This window comes from Pseudochaenichthys georgianus, chromosome 8 (assembly GCF_902827115.2).
Source record: "Pseudochaenichthys georgianus chromosome 8, fPseGeo1.2, whole genome shotgun sequence".
Taxonomy (NCBI): Eukaryota; Metazoa; Chordata; class Actinopteri; order Perciformes; family Channichthyidae; genus Pseudochaenichthys; species Pseudochaenichthys georgianus.
In genome coordinates, this window is record NC_047510.2 from 20237527 (window position 1) to 20263002 (window position 25476).

A 25476-nucleotide genomic window follows, 5' to 3' on the forward strand; every position below is an offset into this window, starting at 1 on the left:
CATGTACAGATCTAGTTTAGAAGTTTGCAAAGTTCACTTTGAATGAACAATGTTGCAGTGTTAATGTGTATGCACCTTCACAAGTGGAACTTTTTGTTAACACTGGATTTTATTCTCCATCATTTCTTTAAAACATTTCAACGTGTATATCTTTAACTACAACTAATGCCAACATATAAATGTGTGATACTATATTTATTGTCCTTTGACAGTCACTTTAGTTTGTAGAGTTAACAAGCAGTGGTAGATTTCCAGAGGAACCCCATTCTGTGATTATTTAATAACTAACTAGAAAACATTTTCATATTTGTAAAGATGAATTAGTGGATTTGTGCTCCAAAGGAGAATTTGAGTCTTTTCAAAGAAGACACAATTCCCTGTGTAATCATGTTTAGATGACAATGAAATGACTGACTCAGAGTAGCAATAAAGGAAGCACCTGGAAGCTAATTAAACATATGAACTATTGTTCTGAATACAGTATTCTCTTACCAGTAGCCACTTTAGTGCTATAGGGAGTGTGTTACTCATGAGGCTATATGATGAGTGCATGGATTCAGTCTCTGCTGTGCAGTAGTCACGACTCTCAGGGTTAAGAACAGCTCACTCTGCTCTATGATTCATGAAGCAGGATGATGAGTCTGCCGCAGCACCTCTGTCAGCTACAGCAACTGAAATATGGTTTTCATTTATTTAAATAGAGCTGGGAACGCGAGCAAAATTGTGTCAAATAGTTTGATAGGGAAAGTTCAAATGGATGTGTTATAGCTGCCAAGCTTTAATGCTGCTCTTGATATGGCACAAACAAGTACCTTTTCAGTTCAATGCAGTATACTCGATAACTGACACACACCATCCTTTTTCACAAGTGAAGGACACTCTGAACAGACAGCCTACGCAATGGTTTCTTCAAAGAAACCCGTGGAGATATATTGGAAAGAAAAGGCTGAGTGTTTTAAAATTGAATTGCTACTCAGTGGTATATCAGGGTTTGTGTGGGCTCTCTCCATGGTGCTGATTTCAGAGTCCAGCATGTCTCTCACCCTCTCCCCTCTGTAATACGTGATGCTTTAACTCTTTGTTTCCCTCATTATGGTGACACATGAGTGTTTAGGCTATTTATAATTATTAGAAAGCGTTGTTACATCTCAGCTCTTGGTGCCATTCACAGCAGTGTGCGGATTTAAAATTAGAGCTAACTATTGCGTTGTGAGCGAATATAAGAAGAAGTTTAAGATCAGTGTGAGTCATCTCCTCACTATAATGATGTCCCAAGATCCACTTGAATTAATTGCTGACGTACATGAACGCAATCTAAGAATATCTGCATCTCATTAATAAACTGCATGTCTGAAATAAAGTGAATGTTAGACCAGAAACACATATGACAATTGGAAATATTGTTTTTATTAACATAAGATAATATAAATTCAGTTACATACAAAAACAAGAAATGAATGCACTGGTCCAGCCATGTGCCGCAGAGTATAACTCCTTACATAATATGATATTGCAGCATACTACTACAATTGGTTTGATCGAGAAGTCTTGAAATTCATTGAATCTGACACCTCTCGGGTTTGTTGTGTTTGGTGCTTGATTTCAGCACCAGGCGCAGGTCGCTGGTGAAGCTCGGGCGGCACGCCAGAGGGTCCACTGCGGCACAGGGCGTACAGAGACCCCGGCTCCCTCTCCTGCCCCGCCGGCCGATGCACATCGACTGGTAGGTGAAGAGGGATATCATCTCATGCCGTGACGGAATTGTCTCGTCAGGTAGTCTGCCTACAGAGGCTAGGCCCCTGAACGCAGCTTCCATCCCAGTACCATCTTTAGCAGAGGTTTCGAAGAATGTCACATCCTCACCGAGGGCTTCTGCTACCTCTGACTGCCTGACGACTCTCTGCGCCTTCAAGTCCGCTTTGTTCCCACATATCACGACTTGTGGGACTCTCGGGAGATGTTTACATGTCAGTAACTTCGCCTTAGCGTCTTTGATCTCGTTTAGAAAATCACAGACTTTATTGAAGGACTCTCTGTCATCCAAACTGAACACAAGCAGGAAGGTGTCACCTGGAGAGAAAGAGATTGAGATTGTTAAGGCATGTCATGTTATATTATATTCCTAAAACAAAACCGAATTCTACAGTTTATCAAAATCTGCAATGATTAACCATCAAGTGCCTCACCTGTCAGAATGGATAGCCTCCGTTTTGCAGGGAAGTCCCTCTCACTCGGGGCGTCCAGAATATCGATCTGGTATGCCTCCCCTCCTATGTAGAAGAGTTTTCTGTGGAAGTCCTCGATTGTGGGTTCGTATTGTTCTTCAAATTGTTTCCCCAAGAATCGTTGAAGGATGTTGGTTTTGCCTACTTTTGGCGCGCCAAGCACCACTATTCTGTGACAGTTCTTGGGCTTGGCCAGACCCAGCTCCATCAGATCCACGGACCTATAGGGGAGTCGATCACTTGAAACCTGCCGATTTCCAGAACTGGATCTACTTTCAACCCCGTGTTGTCTCAAGTGCCCTTTCACCGTTTTGATGATGCCCATGCCTGTCTTGGATATATTTGAGACTTTGGGGTGCGTGAGTCCTGGGATAAGGGCTGAGCTCTGCATGACTGGGTGCGTGATGCCTGATTGTTGATGCCTGGTGAGAGAGTTGAACGTTTCGAGGATGCCATCAACAGAAAGGTAAATCGTTGCGTTCATCTCCGTTTTCTTTCAAGCGTCCCCAGACACCAGAGGCTATCAAAATCTAACCGACCCAAGTTGCTTCCCCATGTGTGCGTAGAAACAGAGCCGGGAGGCGCCTCTTATACACCCACAAACAGCGCAGTGCCTGCGTCATGCTTTCACACAGAGCAAACGCTCCTTATATAGAAAGACAAAGCATGCAGCCCACAAACAAAAAACATACACGATCTCCTTTTTTAACTATTGCAATTTTCCTTTGAAGGATTTAGGTCGATAAGTGTGGGAAGAGAGAGAGGAGTCAAGGAGAGAGGAGTTTCCCAAATCTATATGTTTGTGTCTAAAGACTAAAATAAACCAAATCAGACGTTTGTTCTGAGGCAACAATTCTGATCTGTTCAAACCTAATCAATGATCTATTTTTAGCCATGTTCAGGTGTTGTCATTATGGATGATACATTAGCAGTCCTTAGCATCAATAAGATGGACACTGAAGGTTTGAACCCTAATAATTGTGGTTATCCTCTCCTAACAATGCTGTCATGTTGATAATAATAATGTTTTTGGCATTTTTGTGGTAACCTGTTTTATTCATGTGTTTGTATTATGTTTTAAAAACCATCACAGTGTTTCTTCAAAAAAGAGACTTGTATATTCCTGCTCAGCCTGACTATAAAAATCTGGAAATACAGAGTTGTCCAAATGTGTTTATTTGTATCCAAAGAGTCTATTGAGTATGATAAGGAAAACGCCACACATTACATGTTACTTGTTAGACACTTTTATCCAAAGCGACTTACATACTCAATACCGTGGGAAATCCCCATAGGAGCAATTTGGGGTGAAGTGTCTTGCCAGGGACACAACGACATGCTGACTGCAGTGGGGTTTGAACCTGTGACCCCCTGATCCCAACACCAACGCTCAACCCACTGCACCACACGCCTCCCTGCTGCACACATTTAGTTCTTATTGTCATGGAGTCTTTAAATCTTTAACAGACATGGAAAAAAGCAAGATGGTTTTCCAAGTGTTTAAAGTAGTTTCAATGACAAATAATTTTTGTTGCGGGCACAAAAACATTAAAATAGTACAAATCAGACTTAAATTATGCTTTTGTGCATGTTGTCCTGAGACAAATTCTTGTTATATTCTGATGTATTCAAACTTAATTACTGTACATCATAGGCTACTATGTTTTAGCACCTCACGTTTAGATGTCCACATGATAAATAAAAGATGAATTACAGATAACTGACAAAACCCCTGTTGCCATGGACACTGGATGTGATAGCATTATATAGACTTGTCTTCTTCCTCTCTGTTTACAATGCTGCCAGGATTTCAATTAACATTTTGTATGTTTTTCAGTTCATTTGTCACTTTTTAGGATTTGACTATGTTCATATTACCCTCATACTTTTTGTTTGTTGCATAAGCCTATCAAAAAGATGTACCTATATGTAGCCTGACATAGCTATGAATCTGGGATTGCATTATTTGTGAGGCTGTCATGAACAGTACTTGCAAACCTTGCATTTTTCTGAAGTCATCACAACGCTCTCAGTATCAAGACTTGAGAAACAGCTACTCTAGAACTCACATGCCTCGTTATGCAATCGGATGTTTTTTTCCTTCTATATAAGGGTTTGGAAAACAGCAAGAGACATCACTTTAAGGGCATAAAGATTTACCTTTGCTTTATAGTCAATAATATGCATTTATATATATTTAAGAGGGAAGGTTTAGTCGTGATACGGCTAAAGAACATGTTCCTCCCCGACTTTAAAGTACTGAATATTTTAGCTGTACTTGGCAGTAAACCAAGAAGCCAGAACATATTATATAAATGCAGCTTTTCTACATTTAACCAGCCCTTTTACAAACCAAGGCCACTCTGTAAGAACACTTCACATAATGGTTTTCTCTCTGCTAAACCTGAAGAGGATAAGTCACTTACAGTACAGAAAGGAAAAGACTGATAGCAGAATGCAATCTCTACATCATACAAAAATAGATCCCAAGTCGTGATGGGAAACATAATAGAGAATTGCTCACCTCTATATCTCTTGGAGTGCTGATGAACTCTCCTTAAAACAATTGTACATGTAGACTCTGTACGTAAAACCTTAACGTTATTTGATTTAAGTTTGTGATAAACTTGAATATCCTACATATTGATTATATTAAGGTCAGAAGAAAATAAAAAAATACTCAAACATGCAGAAATAATTGTTATATTTCGTTGTACGCTGATGGGAACCCTAACAATCAGAAAGGAAACCTAATATCAACCAGGGTTAATCCTATACCGTTGCTATAATTTCCCTTCCTGAACACTCTTCGTCACTACAACGTCCTGCCTAGATTTAATTTGTAATCACACTTACAGACGCTGTTACATACTCGATCGCACCATGGGTACACGTATAAATATAGAAAACCACATATTCTACTATGTTCGTATTTATAGAAATGATTGGAACACGTCATCAACCTATTGACACTTACTGTATCATCTGAACAGACCGTCTGTTTGTTTCCAGGGCCAGGCATAGTCTTTCTTCACCTGACTGCTTTACTCTTGTATTTGTGTTTGTTTGGTGCTTTTAAACACCATGCAAATGCGGTAGAAAATATTTTCTTCTCATTATTTAGCAAGGCACTGAAAAACCAACTATTACCCCAAAGCTGGAATTATTGTCTAATGGATAAGTTGTTTGACAGAAAATTAGTAAAGTTTAATTGGTATAATATTTTTGTCATTTTTAAGCCAATTAATCAGTGGGGTAACATTCTTATGATAGTAAAATAAATATCTTCTGTTATATTGCATTTTTTCTGTTTATTTTGCAGAATGAGGAGATTGTAAAGACATTACAGTTATCCCCCTCTCTCCTGGTTTTTAGATGATGGTCAGGCAAGAAATATATATTTAAATGTGATAAACTGGGCTTTAGGGGATTTTCTTTGGCTTTTTCTACAATTTTCTGACATTTGATATACCTAATATTCAGAAAATGATTGTCAGACATAATGATTATGAATAGTATCATAGGATGCTGCATTACAAAACTCCTACTCAATATTAATCTTTACTCAAGGTTATTTTATTTGTTTTGAATGAATTTATTGATGCACATTTCTTATCAAATTATAGGGGGCCAGCTGATATGTCATGAACCTGGGGCCCTAGATATTCTTTACTGATGTTCTAATCACAGAACCAAAAAAAAACTGCATAACCCACATGAAAATAAAACACAAAACCACTAGAGGACAGCAAAGAGAGGTAGATTCCATACAGTGAAGTTTTAGAAACATGATCCTTCAGTGGACAGAAAGTCATCACAAGCACTAATGTTGGTTTTAGGCACATAATCACAAACACACAAGTCAGATTTCCTCTCCTATGTGACATCACTGGCATGCAGTAGCAGGCTGGTGATATTTATCAGTTGTTTCTCCTCCCCCTCTATTTCCCCAAGCCTCGCCTGCATGTCCCCCCTGCGCTGACCTCATCAGGCCTTTGTTGGGAAACAAAAGAGTGTTCAGGCATCTGTTTTCAGGAGAAATAAAGACATAGGGTGCCAGGCAGAGGAGGAGGGCCTGCAGGAGGTATATGAAGTTGGCTCCACCGACCGATCAATGAGAGTCACATAAAAACAAACAGGAGCTGCAACAAGACATACACTCCCCAACAAACTTATTTGAAACACTTTCTGAGAACTAGAACAATCCTGTTTGAGAAGTTTCACTGCTTTATGAATTTTTTTATTCTCTAAATGTTTTCCTTGTGTTGACTCCAAGAGTTGTGACTTTGTTGTTTCAAGGTGGAGCTGGTATTTCCTGTATATCCTGCTCACAGTCAACCAGCCCACTGCTCTCTGCTTATCCCACAGTTATCTAATCATTACCCCCTCGACGTCATGATCCTTCTCCAGAGACAGAGATTACTTAGCACTTTTTGACTGATGTAAGCCAGGGTAACACACAAAAATATTACACGTTCCATTAGCTCTAATGAATAAGTAAAGAGATGCAATGAGGAAGTTGCTGAAAAGGAAATGCGGTCTGTTGTCGTATCCCTCTGGGATGTTCACTCACTCTTAACAGCATAGCTATGGGAAATAAAAGGGTTTGTAGTATTCACTTATAGATTTGGGCCCACCTGGTCACAGTGCTTTTTATCTCCCATATCCTATATGTTTTGGGTACATTAATATTTTGCAGTATTTTTTTTTTATCTGCTGAAATCCTGCCTTGTATAGGATAACTATTATTTTTTTAGGATAGGTATTATCAGATTGAACCTGTGTGTCTCCACTTAGACCTCACAGTCTGTCATTATGTTAAGCTGTGTGTAGTTCTTCAGTGATCACCTGCTCCACTGAGCTAAGGTGCCCTTTCATCAGGCAGTGAGGGGGTTAAGTCTGACTCTGCATTCGCCGAGCAGGCCTCCCTCCCTCCCTTTCTCTTCTCTCCCTTTCCATCCATTTTTACTGTGTGTGTGTTTTTTAGGGGAGGGCTGTGCCATCTGCAAGGCTGGATTGGGATATACACTCAAGTAAGTTTGATAACAAAACAGCACTACCGGGTTTAGTTTTACATTCATTTTGAGCACACACGTCTTCCATCTGCTTTGAATAGGCGACCTTTCTTTTTTAACTATAGTTCAATTGTTCTACCCGAAAGCTACGGGATATGTCGAGAGACGGAGGCGTTTCTTTTTCCACCCAAAGCCTCCCCAAGTTGGGACCCCACTGACGCGCTTTGACATGAAGGTAAGAGGGAAAGTGGACGCAGAGTGGATCGGGGTCGTGTTCTTGTTATTCTGTCGAGGTTCCAACTTTTTTAACTCCCGAACATAGAGCTGAGTCACGGTCACTTTCACCGACCCGATCATATCATTTGACGCAACGTGCACCACTCGTCCTAGTTTGGGACAAAAAGGACACGAGTGAAATCGAGACCCGTGTTTTCATCCAGCGGTTTTTGTGTTATTCCAAACATCTGTAAGACATAACAAACACACCTGGGAGGGCAAGTAGGCCTGGTCCGGGAACAGTTTGATTCCCAAAAGTATGATGAAATATGTTAGGAATTGATGGGCTCGCTTTAAACTTTTTAAACTGGAGAATTTGCTTTACAAAAGTATACAGTCTCCAGGTGGAATAAGACAAAGTAAATACTTTACTCCAGTATGTAACCATGTCAAGGTCACAAGTTACACTCAAGCTGCTAGAGAAATATTCGTTTTGTTATGAAAGATAGGGTGACTGATAGGAGTATAATGTGTGTGTAGTGGTGGGGAGGGAGTGGTGCTTCCCTTATCTACCTTATCTAGCAGGGGGAATGCAAGTAGGCCTAAATACATTAACTCAATAATGCTTCTGCAATTGTCAGGTACTTTTACTTACATTGAGTATTTCCATCGAATGGATACTGTGTACTTCTACTCCACTACATTTTAAAGTGAAATATTGTTCTTTAAATTCCAACTAAAATGTAATATATTACACATTATTATTACACATTAAGCTACCAACTGTATCAAAGCCAAACAAATACCAGCTCCAATCCAATGTCGAGGGCAATGTGATAGTGCTGTACAAGCAATATTGTATAACTGTAAAACAATACTATATTATACTGTAGCTATATTTAGATTTAACATGTATACTTTTACTATTGGTACTTAACATAGTATGATGCTTATTCATTTACACTGGGGCATTACTACTACTTGTTATTAAGGTACAACATCTGACTACTTCTTTCATCACTGCCTTTTAGTCCAACTGAAGTTATAGTAATTTGTCAGACATTAGTTTATCTATATTATGTCTGTAAGAACAGCTTTCATGGAGGCATCCAGATTGTGTTAGAAATCTAGTCAAAGAAGCAATTTCATTGTCACACTTGCATTAAACCTCCACGCTCAGTTCCTCTTTGATTTAAATTCATTACTGGAAGAGAACATTTGAAACGGTTATCTTTTCCTCTCCAGCCAAGTGACCCCAGAGATCAGGAGATAATGGGATTGAAAGGCGAGCATTGGTCACCTCTTGAGATTTAACCGCTGAGCCACAAGCATTTTCTTTCTTACTACCACTCTCCAATCTATTTACAGCACTCTCTGATATGACTGATAATGCAGGCCACCCAAGTGCTGTCACCTTTTATTCATAGCATGCCCACAGCATGTTGAGGTGTATAAAGAGTTGAACACTAAGGTTTTTAGTGAAAACATTTTGTGACAATATCAACATGGCTGTATTTTACATCGGTTATGAATCTGTTTTGTCATAGGGATGGATATCGACCATTTTAATATCTCTCATCTCAGGCTTCGTAACAGTGTGGAAATACTTACTCATGACACAGCACTTTACTTCGAAGTAAAGGGGATTGATTCTTTGTGTTTATGCATTTCACTTCCAAATTAAATAGATAAGACAGACATTTGAGTTAAACCTTTTCAACTGACTCACTGCCCTGCCTTTGTGAGGAAAAGCAGTCCAATGTCCAGGACAATGTGACATGCATTCAAATAGATATGACTATTGATGTAAAATAAAAGTAAAAAACAGTAAAGTAATTGTCTTTTTCTTGTGGATTACTGTGTGGATATGTGTGTAGTAGTTACATGTTTGTCAGTCTTTGAATGCTTCGATGGCCTACTGCTACTGTGATAATGTAATCAGGTCAGAAATATAGTGGAGTTGGAGCGCCCACCCCTCCCGGTTTTTTTTTGTTCAAAGGTAAAACACAGATATCTACACGGACAGGTTAGGTTGAAGTCCCTTTGTCTGAAACTAATGTTTGCTTTATTTAGAGAAATAGATTTTTAGAATAGCTCTTTCAAGCTACTCATTGCTTATGAACAGTGCTCGGTATGTACTCACCAAGTTGTTTCAGGGAAAACTGAGCCCAGGTGTTGTGTTTCACATTGCTGGAAGGTGCTGGGTGGTTTCTCTCTCCTTCCAAACACAATTACTGAGTGAAACAATGTGTAAGAGTTCAGCTCTAGTCAGCAGTGATGTTTGTAACTCAAGCAAAAGGAGTAACTGAAGAAGATTGTTGTGTGTATTATCTGTGAAAAAGTTCTCTCTATAAATATTTGACATTCGAATATTAATGTCCATATATATTTCTTCTTTCCTCAGGAACACACTTGTGGACATCACTGAAGTAAAGGAGTTCTGCTTCATTGTGTTTCTCCACTGAACAGATTTCTGCTGTTAGACTATTTTATTCCCCCACCTGTAAAACGCTACTGCCATCATGCAGACCTCATCACTGCGCCGCCAAGTGAAAAACATGGTCAACAACTTCACAGAGGCTGAGGTCAAGGTACGGGAGGCCACCTCCAACGATCCCTGGGGTCCTCCCAGCTCGCTTATGTCTGAAATCTCAGACCTGACCTTTAATGTAGTGGCTTTTCAGGAGGTTATGGGTATGATCTGGAAGCGGCTTAACGACCATGGTAAAAACTGGCGCCACGTTTATAAGGCAATGACCCTGCTGGACTACCTGATCAAATCAGGCTCCGAGCGTGTGTCCAAAGAGTGCCGCGAAAACATTTACACCATCCAGACACTAAGAGACTTCCAGTACATGGATAGAGATGGACGGGACCAGGGTGTTAATGTCCGGGAGAAGGCCAAGCAACTAGTGACTCTGCTGAAGGATGATGAAAAGCTGAAGAAGGAGAGGAGCCAAGCACTGAAGACTAAGACACGCATGGCCGGGGCCAGCAGTAGCTTAGGCTCCGGATCGATTCCTCCTCCATACCCGGGACGTCGCACAAGCCAGACAGCAGGGGCCTATGCGGAGGAGGCTGGCAGGTGCCGAGGCTCACCATCCTCATTTAACTGTGAGTAACATTGATAACTATGAATGATAACTATTTTTTTTGGCATGTGATCTGTCATTTGTCAGGAATGCACCCATGACAGGCCAACGTTAATCAGATACAAGTAAATGTAACCTTATAAATGATGAAGATTAAAAGCATTCCGCGTCTAGGTTTTCCATTTGATCCCAACAAAAAAGCTATTTTATAGATACACTGTCAGTTCATGTTTATATGAGTTTTATTAAAATAGGATTTCTACTTTTAAATTAACTAGGCTAAATTGGTCTGCCTAGACATTTAAATGAAAATCAATATATTCTTTAAAAAAAATTATATATAAAAAGACTTGTAAATAATGACAGAGCAATGGACATTTGAAAACAAAGGTGTATCTTTAAGATGGTGATGTGATTGATGTTTTCACACTATTATGGATTAATCCAGATCAAGGGATCGTTACACCCCTCAGTTAAATAGTTTCACTCTCTGCCAAGTTTTTGAGATCTCTACATCAATGAATTCTCACTTGTCGTTTCTCAATGGGTTGGACGCTATTTTAATACTAGCAACTCCTTCCAACATATAAGCCCTGATGAGTTTTTTTTATTTCTACCTTTTTGTCCTCCATTATTTCAGTTTTGCTCAACACTGATGGTAGGACAACTGCATTCCTTTCATTATCCTGTTTACAGCAATGTCAGCTAAACTGGATTTACAAAAGAGAGGAGGCCCTGTTTGTGCATGTCTCAATCAAATGTGAAAACACAACTGGATACCATGTTTACATAACTGTACGATCTGTCTGCTACGGTAGAGATGTTGGTTAGGTGGCTAGAATATAGGAGCAAAGTGATTCCTCAGTGAGGGTGTAGGGGTTAGGACATTTGATGTCATTGACTTGTATAACATATTTTGAAAAAGCATTGTGTGGCCTTTGTAGCTGTGGTATGCCTGCTGTGCACTATATACTTTGGCATTTGTCTGTGTGGTTTACGGTGTTTATTAAAATGTGTTAGTCAGTAGCAGAGCTGTGGCTTCAACAGAACAATCTGAGGCCTGTTTCATGGTGTAAACAGAGAAATGCCCTCAGGTGGGGGAGATAATAATCCCTCAAAACTCCAATATATTTTTTACGTGAACCAAGTTTCTTGCATATGTTTTGTAGACGAGGGTGCGCCAGTGGAAACATGTGGTAGAAACAGTTACCAGGTGTAATGTTACAATATAAGCAGTGTTTGTAGTAAACAGAAGAAACATATACTTCTAAGTTTAAAATCATCAGACACTCTGACAATCAAAGCAAATATTTGAAATGAGTTGTTTTTTATTCAGAAAGGAATGCTTTCAGAAAAACCCTTATATTTGTGATCGTAATGCATATGCGTGCCCTGTGCCTGCTGCTGTAATTCCAACTCTCTTTTTTTGTTTTCGCATTTTTGTCGTTTTGCCCTGGAGGATTGTACGTTTTAAGATTTTAGAGGGAGGATAGTGGTGGATCTCTTTTAGATTTCATGGTTGTATACTGATGGCTTGGGTGGCGGGCAAGAGGTTGGCAGCAGCTAATTGCCAGCAAGCATTCCAGCTCATAATGGGATATTGAGGGGCAGCACAGTGGAAATGATTGGTTTCTGAGACCTGACTTTGCCAACGTGTAGCCAGCTTCTCTCTTTTAGTCCCATGACCCACAGCCTGATGCCCAGACTGACATACTGCCGGCCCCCCTGGCCCGGCCCCTCCTCCAAACCTGCACATGCGTCCTGGATCCCACCCAAAGGATTCAGGGTAATAAGGTGGGCCCCACTCCAACCCGTCCATTCCTTTGCCCCTCCACCACCCTAACTCTCCACACAGGCGCCCCATTGTTCTTGGTGCAGGCAGAGTTAGGCAGGCCGTGGCAAGCAATGCCAGCAAAGGCCCTAAACAACGGGCAGTGGAATCAAATTAACATTCAAAAACAGTGTCAGCCTAAAGGGTTCCTTCTTTGTTTTCCAGTTTATCTTCATCTGTTAATGTTTCTGTTCACACCCGTCTTCTCTGCCTCTGTCCCTGTAGCCTCGTCTTCCTCTCCTCGACTTGCTCCAGACATGGAGCAGGCTCTGCCATCAACCAGTGGAGAGGAGGAGCTGCAGCTGCAGCTGGCCCTGGCTATGAGCCGAGAAGAAAGTGAAAAGGTACCTCTAACTAAGATATCACAGACACACACACTGATCACACACAAACCTCTCATCCCTACTGCACACTACAAGTGCCTGTCTCTACTAGGCCGCCATTTCACAGAAACCTTTAACAGAAAGTGATCTCATCAATTCTGTCTCTGATGTGGTCAATAATGGCTCTTTGACAAATCCGTGTGAGCAATGCTTTGGAGCGAGGAAACTGTGAGTGAGGAGCCAGACAGGATGTGTGCATTGATCCACTCCTACAGCCTGTCCTCGTCTCCATGGCAAGCACAGGCGTTGCCCACTGTGACTCCTGCTCTGCTTCTATGGGAATGTGTGCACAGCAGTTTCTGTGATACTTCTCTGATCTGAATCACCTTAAATCGTTAGATTTCTTTAAGAATCATTCAAGCTAAATCAAGCTTTTACCTTTCCCTTTGAAAAAGTCTTCCTCCTAATCCTTCCTGCTTGACCCTAGCTGCCTCCTACAGTGGATATTGATGAACAGACCCAGCTCCAGATTGCTATGACTCTCAGCAAGGAGGAGACCAAGAAGGTACAAGTATGCTGGGATATAGGATGACTCTTCCTTTGCATCCTTTTCTCTAAAGCACATCTTCTGTTGCTCTTCACACTAAAAACCAACCTCACAATAGAGTCTCAGCCCTTTTGAGAAAAACTACTGCATGCACTACTCGCTCTCCTTTCTACATCCGGCTTCACTTCACCATGAACAGGAAAAATACATGTTTTTTTTGTTTACAGCGACTAATCGGACCAGGCTTCATCCTTCTGTTCAACTAACCATTATATCTCTCCTCTTAGTTCAGTAGTATGAGATCATGTCAAACACTTTCCTGGTGTGGCATCAGGGAAGGGCAGAAGATTGGACCCTTTTACTCTGCCTGATTGGGACACCTTTATAATTGCATGCAATGTAGTGTCTGTTTTTCCTAGCATTATTCACCCTTTTGTTGACCAAATACTAATTGTAATTTCCTCCCTGGTCCCCCTCCCCACCCAGCCAGTCAAACCTGTACCTGTACCTGTGGCACTGGAAATGGATGAAGAATCCCAGCTTCAGTTAGCCCTGAGCCTGAGCAAGGAGGAGCACCAGCAGGTAGGGTTTGTTGTTGTCACTGGGGGGGGGGACACTTTTTATTTTTGGAGATGCTGAGATTTAAACTTACATTCTCATGTCACTGTTTCCTGTTCACTGTTTCCAACAAACAGTAAATGATGATGGGTCTCCCAACTTTTTGTTTTTGAAGTTGTTTTGAATTATTGCTGTAGTCATTGCTTGTTTCATAGTTTATTAACTTTTCTAGACCAAAAAAAACTGTAAGCAACTTCACGGTTAACTAGCTCCAGGGAACCTTTCTGGCTCTCCTAACCAACCACAGCTGGGTGAATGAAACTCATCGTGTGACTCTTGGGATTTTTCCTGGGAAAGTCCCCACATAGATCAAGTTTGAAATGCTACACATGCAAGTGCTTTTATTGGTGAACCCTTGGCTCAATGACCATTGTGTTACTTGATAGACTTTTTTTTCAATTGGAAATCTTCAATATTATTACCTTGAATTAAGTAATATGATCCTACCTTTCATCTTAGGTTACAGATTAGAGAATCATCCTCCATGTTTTATTGTTTTCTCTAATAATGATCAACCACTTTAAAATGGCAAACTTGCTTCTTTCTTATCACTGTTGTTTTATCTGGTGTAACTTCTCACTGTCTCAGTCCTTTTCCTCCCTTGTTTCCTCTCTAACTATGCCACAATAGAGCTGCTCTGTTATAAATCAAAGTGATATCTCTCTTCTGTTTGACCACAGAATTTGGTTGGTTTGTGCCCATCGCACTCATCTATATCTGGGTCATACGTTACCCAGAAAAAAAAAAACAAGCTGGCTTTGGCGCTAGTGAGCATGGGTTGAGTCATAAATACACTATGAAGTGACAAATTACAATATGGGAATTTTGCCGGAAGCTGTCATGCCCAAAGGCGACCATGTGTCTTTCTGTTGACAGGAGCAGCTCAGTCGCCAAGGAGATGAATTGACGCTCAAGAAAGCTCTGGAGGAAAGCAAACATGAGATGGATTCTAAAGGCGGGGTATGAAATATTGGGGTATGGAATATCTCATTGGGGGTGGTGAAATACAACCATACATTGTAGATTAGTGTTTTTCTCATGCTTCGAGGACTAAAATAAAATTACAAATGATATTGACTTATGATAATGATTAGGTGCTTGATTATTTGGTGGAATCATGTTTTACATCTCCAGAATAACATTACACTTTTTGAAAAATTAAATTCAACTTTGTCATTGAGGATTTGATAACCGTCTGAGAGTAGAAGCAATATACTAAATTGACCCAGTTTTTCTTGTTTTTGTCAGACTGCCTTCATGGACCTTGTAGATGTTTTCGCATTGCCCTCAGCGCAGCCTCCTCGTGACCAACGATGGAATAATGCCCCCCCCCAGGCAGCTGCTCCTCAGGAGATAAGGGATCCCTGGGACACAATGGGTGAGACTTGAGTTAGCTTACCATGACTAAAGAAGGAGAGTTCAAAGGATAAGTTGGTATATTCACTTTGAATTGTCGCGTGCTGAAAAGGGCTATATACATAAACTTGCCTTGCCTATATTTTATAAAAGTAACTTTTTATCATTAAAGGAACTGTTACCGTATCCTTCCATATTGTGATGAGATATATAATCAGAACAGGAGGAGGCAGAGAAACCAGAATTAGTTTTTTTACTTATTATTTCTCTAATCCCCCTGTCAGGGAAATGTGACAGTTAGAGCAAATATGAAGAAATATCTTCCTTTAAAAGTATCCAACTGAACCTTTGAGCCCAAGTTGTGTAGTAAATAATAGTCAGAAACATTTGTTGCCTTATTTTAGAGTGCAGTGTTGGAATGAACCCCCCCCCCCATTCTTCATATTTAAGGCACAACATGTTCTGCCTTTAGTTCATGCTAAAACAGGAGACTCTCTCTCTCATTCACCTGTCTGTTACTAAAAAAGGCAGCACGAGCATCCCGAGGGTAGATCCTCCCTGGATGGCACCGCCAACTTCCAACAGCCCCCCTCCACCATGGGAGCCCACAGTCGACCCCTGGGATGACCCTCAGAGCCACCTGAAGGCCCCCGGCCAAGAATGGGCCTTCCCTCCCAGCACAGGTAATATAAGCTCCCATGCAGCTCAGCCGAAAAATAAATAGGAGGTGCAACATAGATATTTACAAAGATATATTTAAAATAATATAATGAAATGTATGTGGGTATGTTTATAGCCTCCTCTCGAATGGATGCATTCTCAGCACACATGGGAGCTACAAGGGACTCCGGTGCTCGACCTGGAAGCCCCTCAGGTAAACAGTGAATTATTTTACTGTTTTGTGGTTCTGTGCATCCCACACATTTGCAATGTAAAAACTTCATATTTTTTCGCTTTTAGATGGCGATCTGTTTGATGAGGCCATGGATGGAGGCCAGGTGAACTTGAATGGGCGAGGAGAGGGCAGTCCTGAGCTTTTTGACCTGTCACGTCTTGGAGAAAGCTTGGCTGCCCCCAGCCCTCGTTCATGCAGGACACCTGAGGCCTTCCTGGGCCCCACAGCAGCTTCCTTGGTGAACCTGGACGCCTTGATCCCAGTAAACCCCCCAGCCAAGATCCTGAACCCCTTCCTATCAGGTAATATCTGTACTATTGGCTGAAGATACAATACTATTTTTGGGAAAGACCAGGGAACTCAAGAGACTTTAATAGCTGAAACTAGCTTTAAATCAGTTCTGTGTAGACTGATCTATTAAAATGTTATTTTTCTCACATTTATGCAGAATCTAGAGTAAAATGTAATTCTTCATGTATTACATTCGGGCTGTGTTTGATAGTAGCATAACCATATAAATTAGTGATGTGTCGGTCGCGAACGAGCCGGCTCAAAGTGAATGACGGGAGCCGGCTCGCGCCCGCGAACAGGCCTTTTTTTATTTTTTAGAAATGATCTCCGCGCTACAGGTGCTCCGTGAATGCATGCAGTGGCATGTAATATCCAAGCAGACTGTTGGATGCTGCTGTTTTGAGCATTGCAATATATTTATTAGGCTCAGCAGAGATTTGTTGTCAGTTTGTATAGGTGTTGCTATTTGCCTTTTTATAGCGTGGTTCTACAATTAGAGAGTTACAAGTGTCTGTAAATGCAATGAAAACAATTGGCCACAGCAAATAATTTATATTAAAAATGTAATTTTTACTTTTGAATAGGGCAAACCTAATAGTTTTCTGTTGTTTTCTTTCTGTCTAGGGCTGAGTGCTCCTTCACCCAACAATCCATTCCAAACTGAGCAGCCCAAACTAACTCTGAATCAATTGGGCTCTAGCTCGATATCTTCGGCGCCTCAGGGCACTTCCCTTCCATACAGTGCCTCCTTGCCCCTGCCAATGAGCCACCAGCCTACTAGCCTCCCTATGTCCCTCACTCACCCCACCCAGCCAGGTTTCGGCCTGCCGGGGACCCTCCCTGAGCCCTTGTTGCCCTTCTCTTCAGGAAGCACCGACGGATCACAGGCTGCACACAGCAGCCAGAACCCTTTCTTATGAGGACCAACTAAACTGGAAATATAATCTAAGAAAAAGGGGAATGCTATTAGATTTTGCTCTTGAAATATAATTCTAATCAAAGACTGAACTTCAGCCCCAAGGACTTGTATGACTTCTTAGTCGTTTTTATAATGTAGTTACCCTTAGATTGATGCAAGCTGGTTCGACTCTTCTCTGCAATGATCTGTCCTGCTACTCTTGTCATGATTGCATTAGTAGGGTATACAATTGATAACACCTTTTTTATTAGAAACCATTCGTGTCATGTTAACCTTCTACCTTTTGCAAATTCAATTTAGACAAAACATACACAAAAGCAGTTTGTTAATTGTTCACTTAGCCACAATTACCAGGCAAATTGACTATGGCTTTAGAAGAAGGCAACAAGTCTTCTGCTCACTACTTCTGCCGTCATAGGCACATAAGATTTTTTTTATTCCTGTGAAGAGACAAGAGTTGTATGGATTGTGGAATTCTGTTGGCGCCAGAACTGATGAAAACATCAGTGTGTACATTATTATACTCAAGTGAAATTAATTGCTGGGCTTAACTGAATGAAAAGATAGTTTTGGAGGACTGGAAGTGCTTCAAAATTCACAATAAGCAAGGAAACATGAGAAAATGTAATAATTAAGAGTTTAATTAATTGCTTGTGATCCACTGAATCATCAAATATAAGGGTGTAATCACAACGCTGCGTCATTCTTTATTTGGTTTTATTATTTTGTATGTTCTAATTTTTCTGTGATATCAATGCATTATTATGAAATCTCAGGCTCACAGCTAGTTGTGGTTCCAGTATTTGTTAACTGTATGCCCCCTGCTGGTAGTGACTCATTGCCACCATGCTGCATCACTTACAGAAATCAGACTATTTTGTTTTAATATAAAACAAGTCTTTACTTAGACATGAGAATCTAACTGCAGTTAGTCATACATTCCAGCAGCGTATCTGTGGCATTTAATTGGTAAAGGTGACCAGTATAAAAACAACTAACTGTAGGTAAGATCTACAGTATTATTTGGTTTAACAAGAGTTATGGTACTTAATAATCACAACATCCTGCCATAATATCACTAATATATTTCCTTTCCCATTCACACTGTTGAACAGTAGCCTTATGTATATAGAACCAAATATACAGAACCAGTTCGTCAGTTTAACACATCATTAAGTCCATCCAAACTGTGTGTACATTGTCTTTGCACTCAGACATTTCAGACATATCTTGCCAAGAAGCTAGATCAAGTCCTGTGGGAGGAGCATATTTTCACAAGGAAATAACACATGATATTTCACTTGACTATGATGGACTCCAGCCAGCTCAGCACCTCCTGAAGTCCCTGTCCAGAGCGGGCACTGAGTTCCTGTGTTGTGATCGGCTGAGTAGCAGATGCAATGATGTCATCCATTCTGAATAGCGACTTTATCTCCACGAGACTCATAGTGCAGGGCATGTCCCTGGACAAGGGGAAAAACAACAAATAAAATGAGAAAATACACAATGGCACAAACAAAACTCACCAAGAGACGGAATTAAGATAATGTATACATATTGTGTTCCTTCTGCTGACACTGACCACTTACAGCTATGGCAAGTACATTTAGTGAACAATGTGTGTGTGAATGTCACCTCTTGTTGAATAGAATAAGCACAGAGGCATTGTGCAAATGCTCAGCAGAGAGAACTGACAGCAGCTGGATACAGGAGGCGGATATCTGAGCAATGTTGGCTGAGTCCACCATGAACTATGAGAAAGCCAAAAAAACAAACAAATAATGCGACCAGTCTTTTGTCAACTGTTGCAAATTAACACAGTAAAAATAACATACAATTACAGATGAGCAGTCTTTGAAGTAACTCGGCCATATAGGACCCATGCAGCCTCCCAGCTCTCTCAATGTCATCTTCTTCTTTTTCAATTTCAGGTCTGTCAGGTTGGTTCCCACCTGTGGAGGTTACAAAAAAACGAGAGCATTACATGGATGGCTTTGTCTCATAAAAACTGCGAATATATTAAAACTACCTTTCAATAACACTTACTGTAGGCAGGGTAGAAGGAGGTTCGCCCAGTTCCTCCAATCCATGCAAACTGAGCTGTAAACTAAATATGTCATGGAAGATATCCACTGGTGATAACCATCAGCTTTAGAGAAAGCAACTTATTTCAATATCATATTTAAACAGTTTATGATATATCATAGTACGACATGTTTGATCAGTTAAAATGGGACAGTTTATACTAATCGTTTTGATACATGTGCATGCTATTTAAATACAGTGTGACAGTATCGTGTCATGTATTTGCTCAAATCCAGTCTTCAAATATTGTTTTACAACTAAATGCGTACTTTTCCGGTGCAAGATTAGATAGTAGGGCACATCCAATAATTACCTACAAAACGCTTGTATACAGTTTATGAATTACTTACTCTGTAACTTGCCTAGTTAACAGTTCATTGGAATTACTAACGTTACACCAGCTCATCAGGCTAAATTAGCCTACGTTAGCTAGATAAACCAATTAACTTTAATTGTTATATTCCACCTTTTCTCAAATGTAGTTCAAAACATTCTACTGTGCACAAAGGATATTTTGTAGACGTTTCAGCAACAACGTTTTCCCGACGCCAGTTGCTCCAAGAAGCAGACAAATGTCATTGCTATTCATTTCTGTTCAGGAGCATACCGAAGCTAATGCTAGCATGTAGTCGTTATAGCTAGCTTCACTTGCCACCAAGGCAACGCTCACGTGGCCGTGATTCGTTGCTGTGATAGGACGAAATATGAATGAGTCACTTCTGTCTGTTTTTCTGATTGGTGACCAACATAACGGAAGAAAAAAGATCACCGTCCCCGGAAGCTGTCAAAACCCACCCTGGTCAAAACGCCCCCCCCCTAACTTCGGGCCCTGCAAGTGCAGTTTGTTGTTAGCATTAGCAACACTTTATCCTGTCAAATTGGTGGCAATAATAACCATGGAAGCTAAATTAAAGAAAGAGCTGGGGACAGCCATGCTGAAGTCAACGGGTCACTCGGGAGGTGGATGTATCAGCGAGGGCCAGAGTTATGATACTGACAATGGGAGAGTGTTTGTGAAGATCAATCACAAGAAAGAGGTATGTGATTATCATTGTTTTGTATTTGAATTAAATATACTGACTTGTATTCAGTTGGTGTCTGGCCAAATACGTTCTCAGTAGATAGACCATCTTAAAGCTAGACAGACTGCCACTAAACTTTATGCACACATTGTGAAATTATTAGGACTACAATAATTATTTATCATGCTATATAGTGTTTAGATCTGTGCTACTGGACTTGTCACCAGCCTAAACTCATTTTCTATTTAGGCCAAATTGATGTTCGATGGGGAGATGGCCAGTTTGGAAGCAATTTTAAAGACAGAAACTGTTAAAGTCCCCAAGCCTGTGAAGGTGATTGAGCTTGACACAGGAGGATGTGCATTTGTGATGGAACATCTGGACATGAGAGGTCTCACCAAGTAAGAGCTACCTCCGACAATGTGTTTGGTACTTTATCAGTAACATAGAGGGCAAAATGAAAATGTGGGGGCCAGTATACAAATACTAACTCTAGGTAAGATATACTATAGTAGTATTTATTTGGTTTAACAAGTGTTATAGTAATCATAGCATCCTGCCATGATATCACTAATATATCTCCTTTCCCATTCACGCTGTTGAACAGTAGCCATATGTATATGGAACCAAAGATACAGCACTAGTTCATCAGTTCAACGCATCATTAAGTCCATCCAAACTGTGTATACATTGTCTTTGCACACAGATATTTCTGACATATCTTGCCAAAAAGCTAGATCATCATGAAAATATAGCCGTAAAAGTATCTTTTTTTTTTAAACAATACTTTACTTATTTCCAAACGTAATTTGTAGGTACTCAAAGCACCTAGGCGAACAGCTGGCAAACCTGCATGTTCACAACAAGAGACAGTTGGACACATTAAATAAAGAGCAGCAGACAGTGGGTAATTCAACTTAACATCACCTTCATACATTCAAAAAAATACACACGCAAAGTAAAATCAATCATCCTTTTTCCATTACTACACTGAACAGTTGCTTCTCAAAATATGATGCTATTTTAATGCGGATGATTGTATAATGTATTTTACTGTACACAGGAAAAGGAGCTGGACAAATGGAGGTTGCTGTGCATACATTTGGCTTCAGTTTACCTACATGCTGTGGATATCTACCGCAGGTAAAAAATACAAATCTGTCAAAACGAAACTGTCTTGTAATCTCTAATATCTGTGTGTAGTACATTTATGTGGTGTTTAAGTGTTACTGCATTTATTGTTTCCCCTTATGTCTACAGGAAAATGAGTGGCAGGATGACTGGGTGATGTTTTACTCCCAGCAAAGGCTGCAGCACCAGCTTAACATGGTGGAGAAATCCTATGGAGACAGACAGGCCAGTGAACTATGGGCCAAGCTACAGGTGCACCTGACCCCATCAAGAGCAAACTATATTGTATACATGTCCCTATGTTTGTATCAATGATTTGACAGTGCAACTTACATATTGTGTCTGTTATTTACAGCTGAAGATCCCTCAGTTTTTCACAGATGTGGAGATTGTCCCTGCTCTCCTCCATGGAGACTTATGGGGAGGCAACGTGGCACAGTGTGCAGAAGGCCCAGTCATCTTCGACCCAGCCTCCTTCTATGGTCATTCAGAATATGACCTGGGTATTGCCGGGATGTTTGGTGGCTTTGACAGCTCTTTTTACTCTGCTTACCATGAAAAGATTCCTAAAGCACCTGCAGGTTTTGCAAAGAGAAACCAGCTTTACCAACTCTTCCACTATCTGAATCACTGGAACCACTTTGGTGGGGGATACAGAGGCTCTGCAATAAGTATTATGAAGGACCTTCTGAAATAACTGCATTAACAATAACTTGTAGAAAACGTTAGTGTTAAACTCACACTGAAGTATCTACTGTATTTTGACAGATGCACATTTTAAGAGAACTTGTATGGCTAAGTGTTGAGACATACATTATATTCAAACTATGCAATGTTTATATTGTGTAGACAATACAGAACCAACAACACAAAACAATTCTGCTTTGCCTGCTACACCTACCAGTCTGCTTCCAAAATATGACAAACAGAATTCACATCTTCTAATTATCTTACATTGTATGTTTGAACAAGAATATACTGTATACTTTAAAGCAGGGGTGCCCAACCTTTTTTGAACCGAGAGCTACTTTTGAAGTTGCCAGTCTGCCGAGATCTACTAGTCCAAATAGAGAGGCGTAGCCATTACTGACAGCCTATTACCAGGTAAATGCACACTTCTACTTGTATAAAACTGACCTTTGTACGATTAATACTTCATAAAATGCTGCAGATCCATTATCTTACCTCTTTCTAATCTACACACATACAAGTATTTAACTGAAGTTACACAACAGTGTTGTTGATACAGAGTTGGAGTTTATTCACACGTCACAAACTACAGTGGGTAATGTCTTCAAGAAACATTGAACAGTCCTGCCACATATGACACAGGGAAAAGAAAAGACTGTGAACCCTTTCTTTGCCATTATATACAAATAGTGTTGCTACAAAAGTATAAATTAGGCTTACTAATAAGACAACTCAGATCTGAAGCTACACAGGAATCTGCTGCAACAGTGAAATAAAAAAGACAAAATTAATAGAATCAAACCCTTTTTTTGTTGCATTTTAGTAGATTATAAAAAGAAATGCCTTTAAAATAGGATGCAAGCAACACTAGTTTCTTAACCTGAATTGATAATAGACTATAATCAATTTAAGTTTGCATTCTTACACCATTTTGTACAATAATTATAATGAATAAGTTCAAACAAACTCAAAGCTGATTAATAACGGTATCTAACTTGAGTTTTTATCATATCAAAAACCTGTTGAAATGCTACTGTTATTTTTATTACGCATCGACAGCCTCCAGGAATGCTTCTTTCACAACTTCACCGTCTTTGAAAGACTTCATGTGTTTCGCAAGAACGTGACTGACACGTTAAGATGCTATGGTAGCAGCCTTGCTCTTGTTGTTGGGCCTGGTGAAAATGGACTGCTGTGCATTTAGCTGTCCTTTCAGGCCCCTCCCCTTTTGGAGCGTAGGGCAGAATTAGGAGGGAATTCCGTCTCGTAGCGTTTGTGCACTGTTTTGAAATGCCGCTCCTAAATTACCCTTCTTCGATAAAGCCACGCTCGCATTGCAGATGAGACAGATGGACTTTGAATTGGAATAGATACAAAAATAATCATCCTCCCACTCGGAGTGAAAATTATATATGTTTTGCTTCTTCCATAATTGCGGTCTTGTGTGTCTGTGCGGACTGTCACTCCTGTTGACACGGACAACGTTAGCGAACTAGTGCACTGCCCACTGCTCACCAGCCACGCCCCGACACATGGGGTCACGCCGGCCAATCACAAAGCTTTGATGCGTTCAAGTGCATTATTCTGGCACAGGAAAGTTATGTTACAGGACATTAACGATAAAACAGAATATTGTTGTTCTATTTTTAGACACATCTCGCGATCGACTGGGAATCTCCCTGCGATCGACCGGTCGATCGCGATCGACTGGTTGGGCACCCCTGCTTTAAAGTATAAAGGCAGGCTACGGGTACCGGGAATTTAAGCTCGTTTTTTAGTTATAATTATATATGCCTAGAAGTTTCAAGTGGGTCCTAAGCTCTATATGCTTCTTTAGTCTGCTGCTATCGTATGCATTGCCTGCATACAATCAATTGAATTGATCATATTCCCAGAGTTTGCAATGCTTTATACTTTGTCAAGATCATTATAGTCTGACTGTTGATACATCCAGACTGAAGCATTCACTAGAAAATCTGTATTTTAGTAGACTCTTGCAATATTATATGTCCACTGGCTGCTAAACCAATAATTAATCCTTGGATGGACAAAAGGCTTAGCTCTGAGCTGCTGTATTTGTTATCCACCTGATAATGAAAGGTATTAAAGTTGACTGTAACACTTTCCTCTTCCTTGTCATAAAGAGCTCTTCTTACTGTCTTTTGGACCTGTGCCACCAGAATCAATATCTCCTCTCCCAGGCTGTTTTTTTTTACTGTTTTGTCTCCTAGCAAATGCACTTATTAACATAAACCACACATAATCAATAAAATATGAAGAATAAAATCTAAAATATCAACGCCTGAAACATGTAGGCTAGTTTGCTCTTCATTGATTTAAATAGCAAGAACAAGTGTGATGCAGACGGCAGTGAAAAAGAAAAATGACAAATGACATCCAACCACCAGTGTAACCCGTCGGTATGTAAACATCCCTCAGAAGGATGAAATCACATTGCCAAGGCCGGGGAAAGAAGGATTTTGTTCATATCATTAAGAAAACTGGGATTAAAACGTTTCCCCCTTATAACACGGTTTGGCGACCGGCTGTATCAAAGGAAAAGTAATACACTTCCTCAAGAAGACCACAAAGGGCAAGAACAATGACGTTTCTACACCGATGAGAGGCAGCAATACACCAACGTGTGTCGACTCTGCCGGAAATAAACCAGAAGAAGAAGCATTTCTGGGGCGGGGCGCGAGTTTGACTCATGGTGTGACTGCGTACATCACAACAGAAGAGCTGAAGACTAATGACTGGGTTTAGTTTAATGCTATTCAATTCATTTTTTGTGTAGTCTTTTTTCATGCCATTACTGGCTATGCAAGTCCGTGTCGTAGCTATTTGATTTCAATACATTACATCGTTTCTCAAGCAATTTGGTTTGTTTTTGTTACGTTTGCTTGTGTTGAATGCTAATAGCAGCTAGCTAAGTGTGTTAGAACCGTTATAACGCTAACGTTAGCATCTGCATCAACGTGAGAAGTCTGACAGGATGGCCTCATCGGAGACAGACAGTGGGTGTCCCGGTGTTGAAGAAGGAGAGTCTTTTGTAAAACTGTGCGTGTTGGAGGGCTTCAGTGAGAGCAGCGAGACCAAAGCTCTCATAGCCAGCCTGCCTGAGGTCCACGGGGACAGCGAGCGCGCCACAGAGAAGTTCGTAGGTGAGACAGGCATCCACAGACAACATGAAGCACAGCATGTCATTTTAACCGTGGCT

General features: G+C 40.5%; 5 protein-coding genes across 6 annotated transcripts in view; 3 read left to right on the forward strand and 2 right to left on the reverse strand.

The window, feature by feature from the left end:
* Positions 1–572: 572 nt before the first annotated feature.
* rasd2a (RASD family member 2a) lies at positions 573–3350 on the reverse strand. The gene is made up of 2 exons (XM_034088504.2): positions 2187–3350; positions 573–2070 (listed from the first exon to the last, which is right to left on the reverse strand). Exons 1-2 carry the CDS (start codon positions 2707–2709, stop codon positions 1556–1558), a joined length of 1038 nt encoding a protein of 345 aa, XP_033944395.1. The 5' UTR covers positions 2710–3350; the 3' UTR covers positions 573–1555.
* Positions 3351–7191: 3841 nt separating this feature from the next.
* On the forward strand, positions 7192–18021 carry epn3a (epsin 3a). Of its 2 annotated transcripts, XM_034089244.1 has the most exons (12): positions 7195–7258; positions 7387–7475; positions 9861–10570; positions 12605–12723; positions 13190–13267; positions 13736–13831; positions 14744–14827; positions 15116–15245; positions 15751–15906; positions 16020–16097; positions 16184–16420; positions 17034–18021. In XM_034089244.1, exons 3-12 carry the CDS (start codon positions 9979–9981, stop codon positions 17327–17329), a joined length of 1866 nt encoding a protein of 621 aa, XP_033945135.1. In that variant the 5' UTR covers positions 7195–7258; positions 7387–7475; positions 9861–9978; the 3' UTR covers positions 17330–18021. The 2 variants fall into 2 exon arrangements, with proteins under 2 accessions (XP_033945136.1, XP_033945135.1); XM_034089245.1 differs by lacking the exon at positions 13190–13267 and having other exon boundaries at positions 7192–7475.
* Positions 18022–18127: 106 nt separating this feature from the next.
* arl16 (ADP-ribosylation factor-like 16) lies at positions 18128–20093 on the reverse strand. The gene is made up of 5 exons (XM_071204033.1): positions 19926–20093; positions 19375–19429; positions 19164–19280; positions 18964–19079; positions 18128–18791 (listed from the first exon to the last, which is right to left on the reverse strand). Exons 1-5 carry the CDS (start codon positions 20000–20002, stop codon positions 18626–18628), a joined length of 531 nt encoding a protein of 176 aa, XP_071060134.1. The 5' UTR covers positions 20003–20093; the 3' UTR covers positions 18128–18625.
* A 129-nt stretch (positions 20094–20222) lies between these two features.
* On the forward strand, positions 20223–24423 carry fn3krp (fructosamine 3 kinase related protein). Its single transcript, XM_034089670.2, has 6 exons — positions 20223–20450; positions 20685–20836; positions 21251–21342; positions 21499–21578; positions 21696–21818; positions 21922–24423. The coding sequence occupies exons 1-6, from the start codon at positions 20310–20312 to the stop codon at positions 22261–22263; spliced, it is 930 nt and encodes a 309-aa protein (XP_033945561.1). The 5' UTR covers positions 20223–20309; the 3' UTR covers positions 22264–24423.
* A 456-nt stretch (positions 24424–24879) lies between these two features.
* tbcd (tubulin folding cofactor D) overlaps positions 24880–25476 on the forward strand; it is a 30977-nt gene continuing 30380 nt past the window's right edge. Inside the window, exon 1 of the mRNA XM_034089108.2 lies at positions 24880–25420. Coding sequence (XP_033944999.1) covers positions 25252–25420 — 169 coding nt within the window. The 5' untranslated portion in view covers positions 24880–25251. The remainder of the gene's footprint in view (positions 25421–25476) is intronic.

Bases quoted from the DNA above. Each gene is read 5' to 3' on its own strand.
- epn3a (XM_034089244.1), top strand. From the start codon at position 9,979: ATGCAGACCTCATCACTGCGCCGCCAAGTGAAAAACATGGTCAACAAC. The intron at 16,098-16,183 runs GTAAACAGTGAA...TTTCGCTTTTAG, and splicing joins TCGACCTGGAAGCCCCTCAG to ATGGCGATCTGTTTGATGAG. The intron at 16,421-17,033 runs GTAATATCTGTA...CTTTCTGTCTAG, and splicing joins CCTGAACCCCTTCCTATCAG to GGCTGAGTGCTCCTTCACCC.
- arl16 (XM_071204033.1), bottom strand. From the start codon at position 20,002: ATGAATAGCAATGACATTTGTCTGCTTCTTGGAGCAACTGGCGTCGGG. The intron at 19,281-19,374 runs GTAAGTGTTATT...TAACCTCCACAG, and splicing joins CTCCTTCTACCCTGCCTACA to GTGGGAACCAACCTGACAGA. The intron at 19,080-19,163 runs GTATGTTATTTT...GCTTTCTCATAG, and splicing joins AAGACTGCTCATCTGTAATT to TTCATGGTGGACTCAGCCAA.
- fn3krp (XM_034089670.2), top strand. From the start codon at position 20,310: ATGGAAGCTAAATTAAAGAAAGAGCTGGGGACAGCCATGCTGAAGTCA. The intron at 20,451-20,684 runs GTATGTGATTAT...TTTTCTATTTAG, and splicing joins AGATCAATCACAAGAAAGAG to GCCAAATTGATGTTCGATGG. The intron at 21,819-21,921 runs GTGCACCTGACC...TGTTATTTACAG, and splicing joins AACTATGGGCCAAGCTACAG to CTGAAGATCCCTCAGTTTTT.
- rasd2a (XM_034088504.2), bottom strand. From the start codon at position 2,709: ATGAACGCAACGATTTACCTTTCTGTTGATGGCATCCTCGAAACGTTC. The intron at 2,071-2,186 runs GTGAGGCACTTG...CTTTCTCTCCAG, and splicing joins GAGGCTATCCATTCTGACAG to GTGACACCTTCCTGCTTGTG.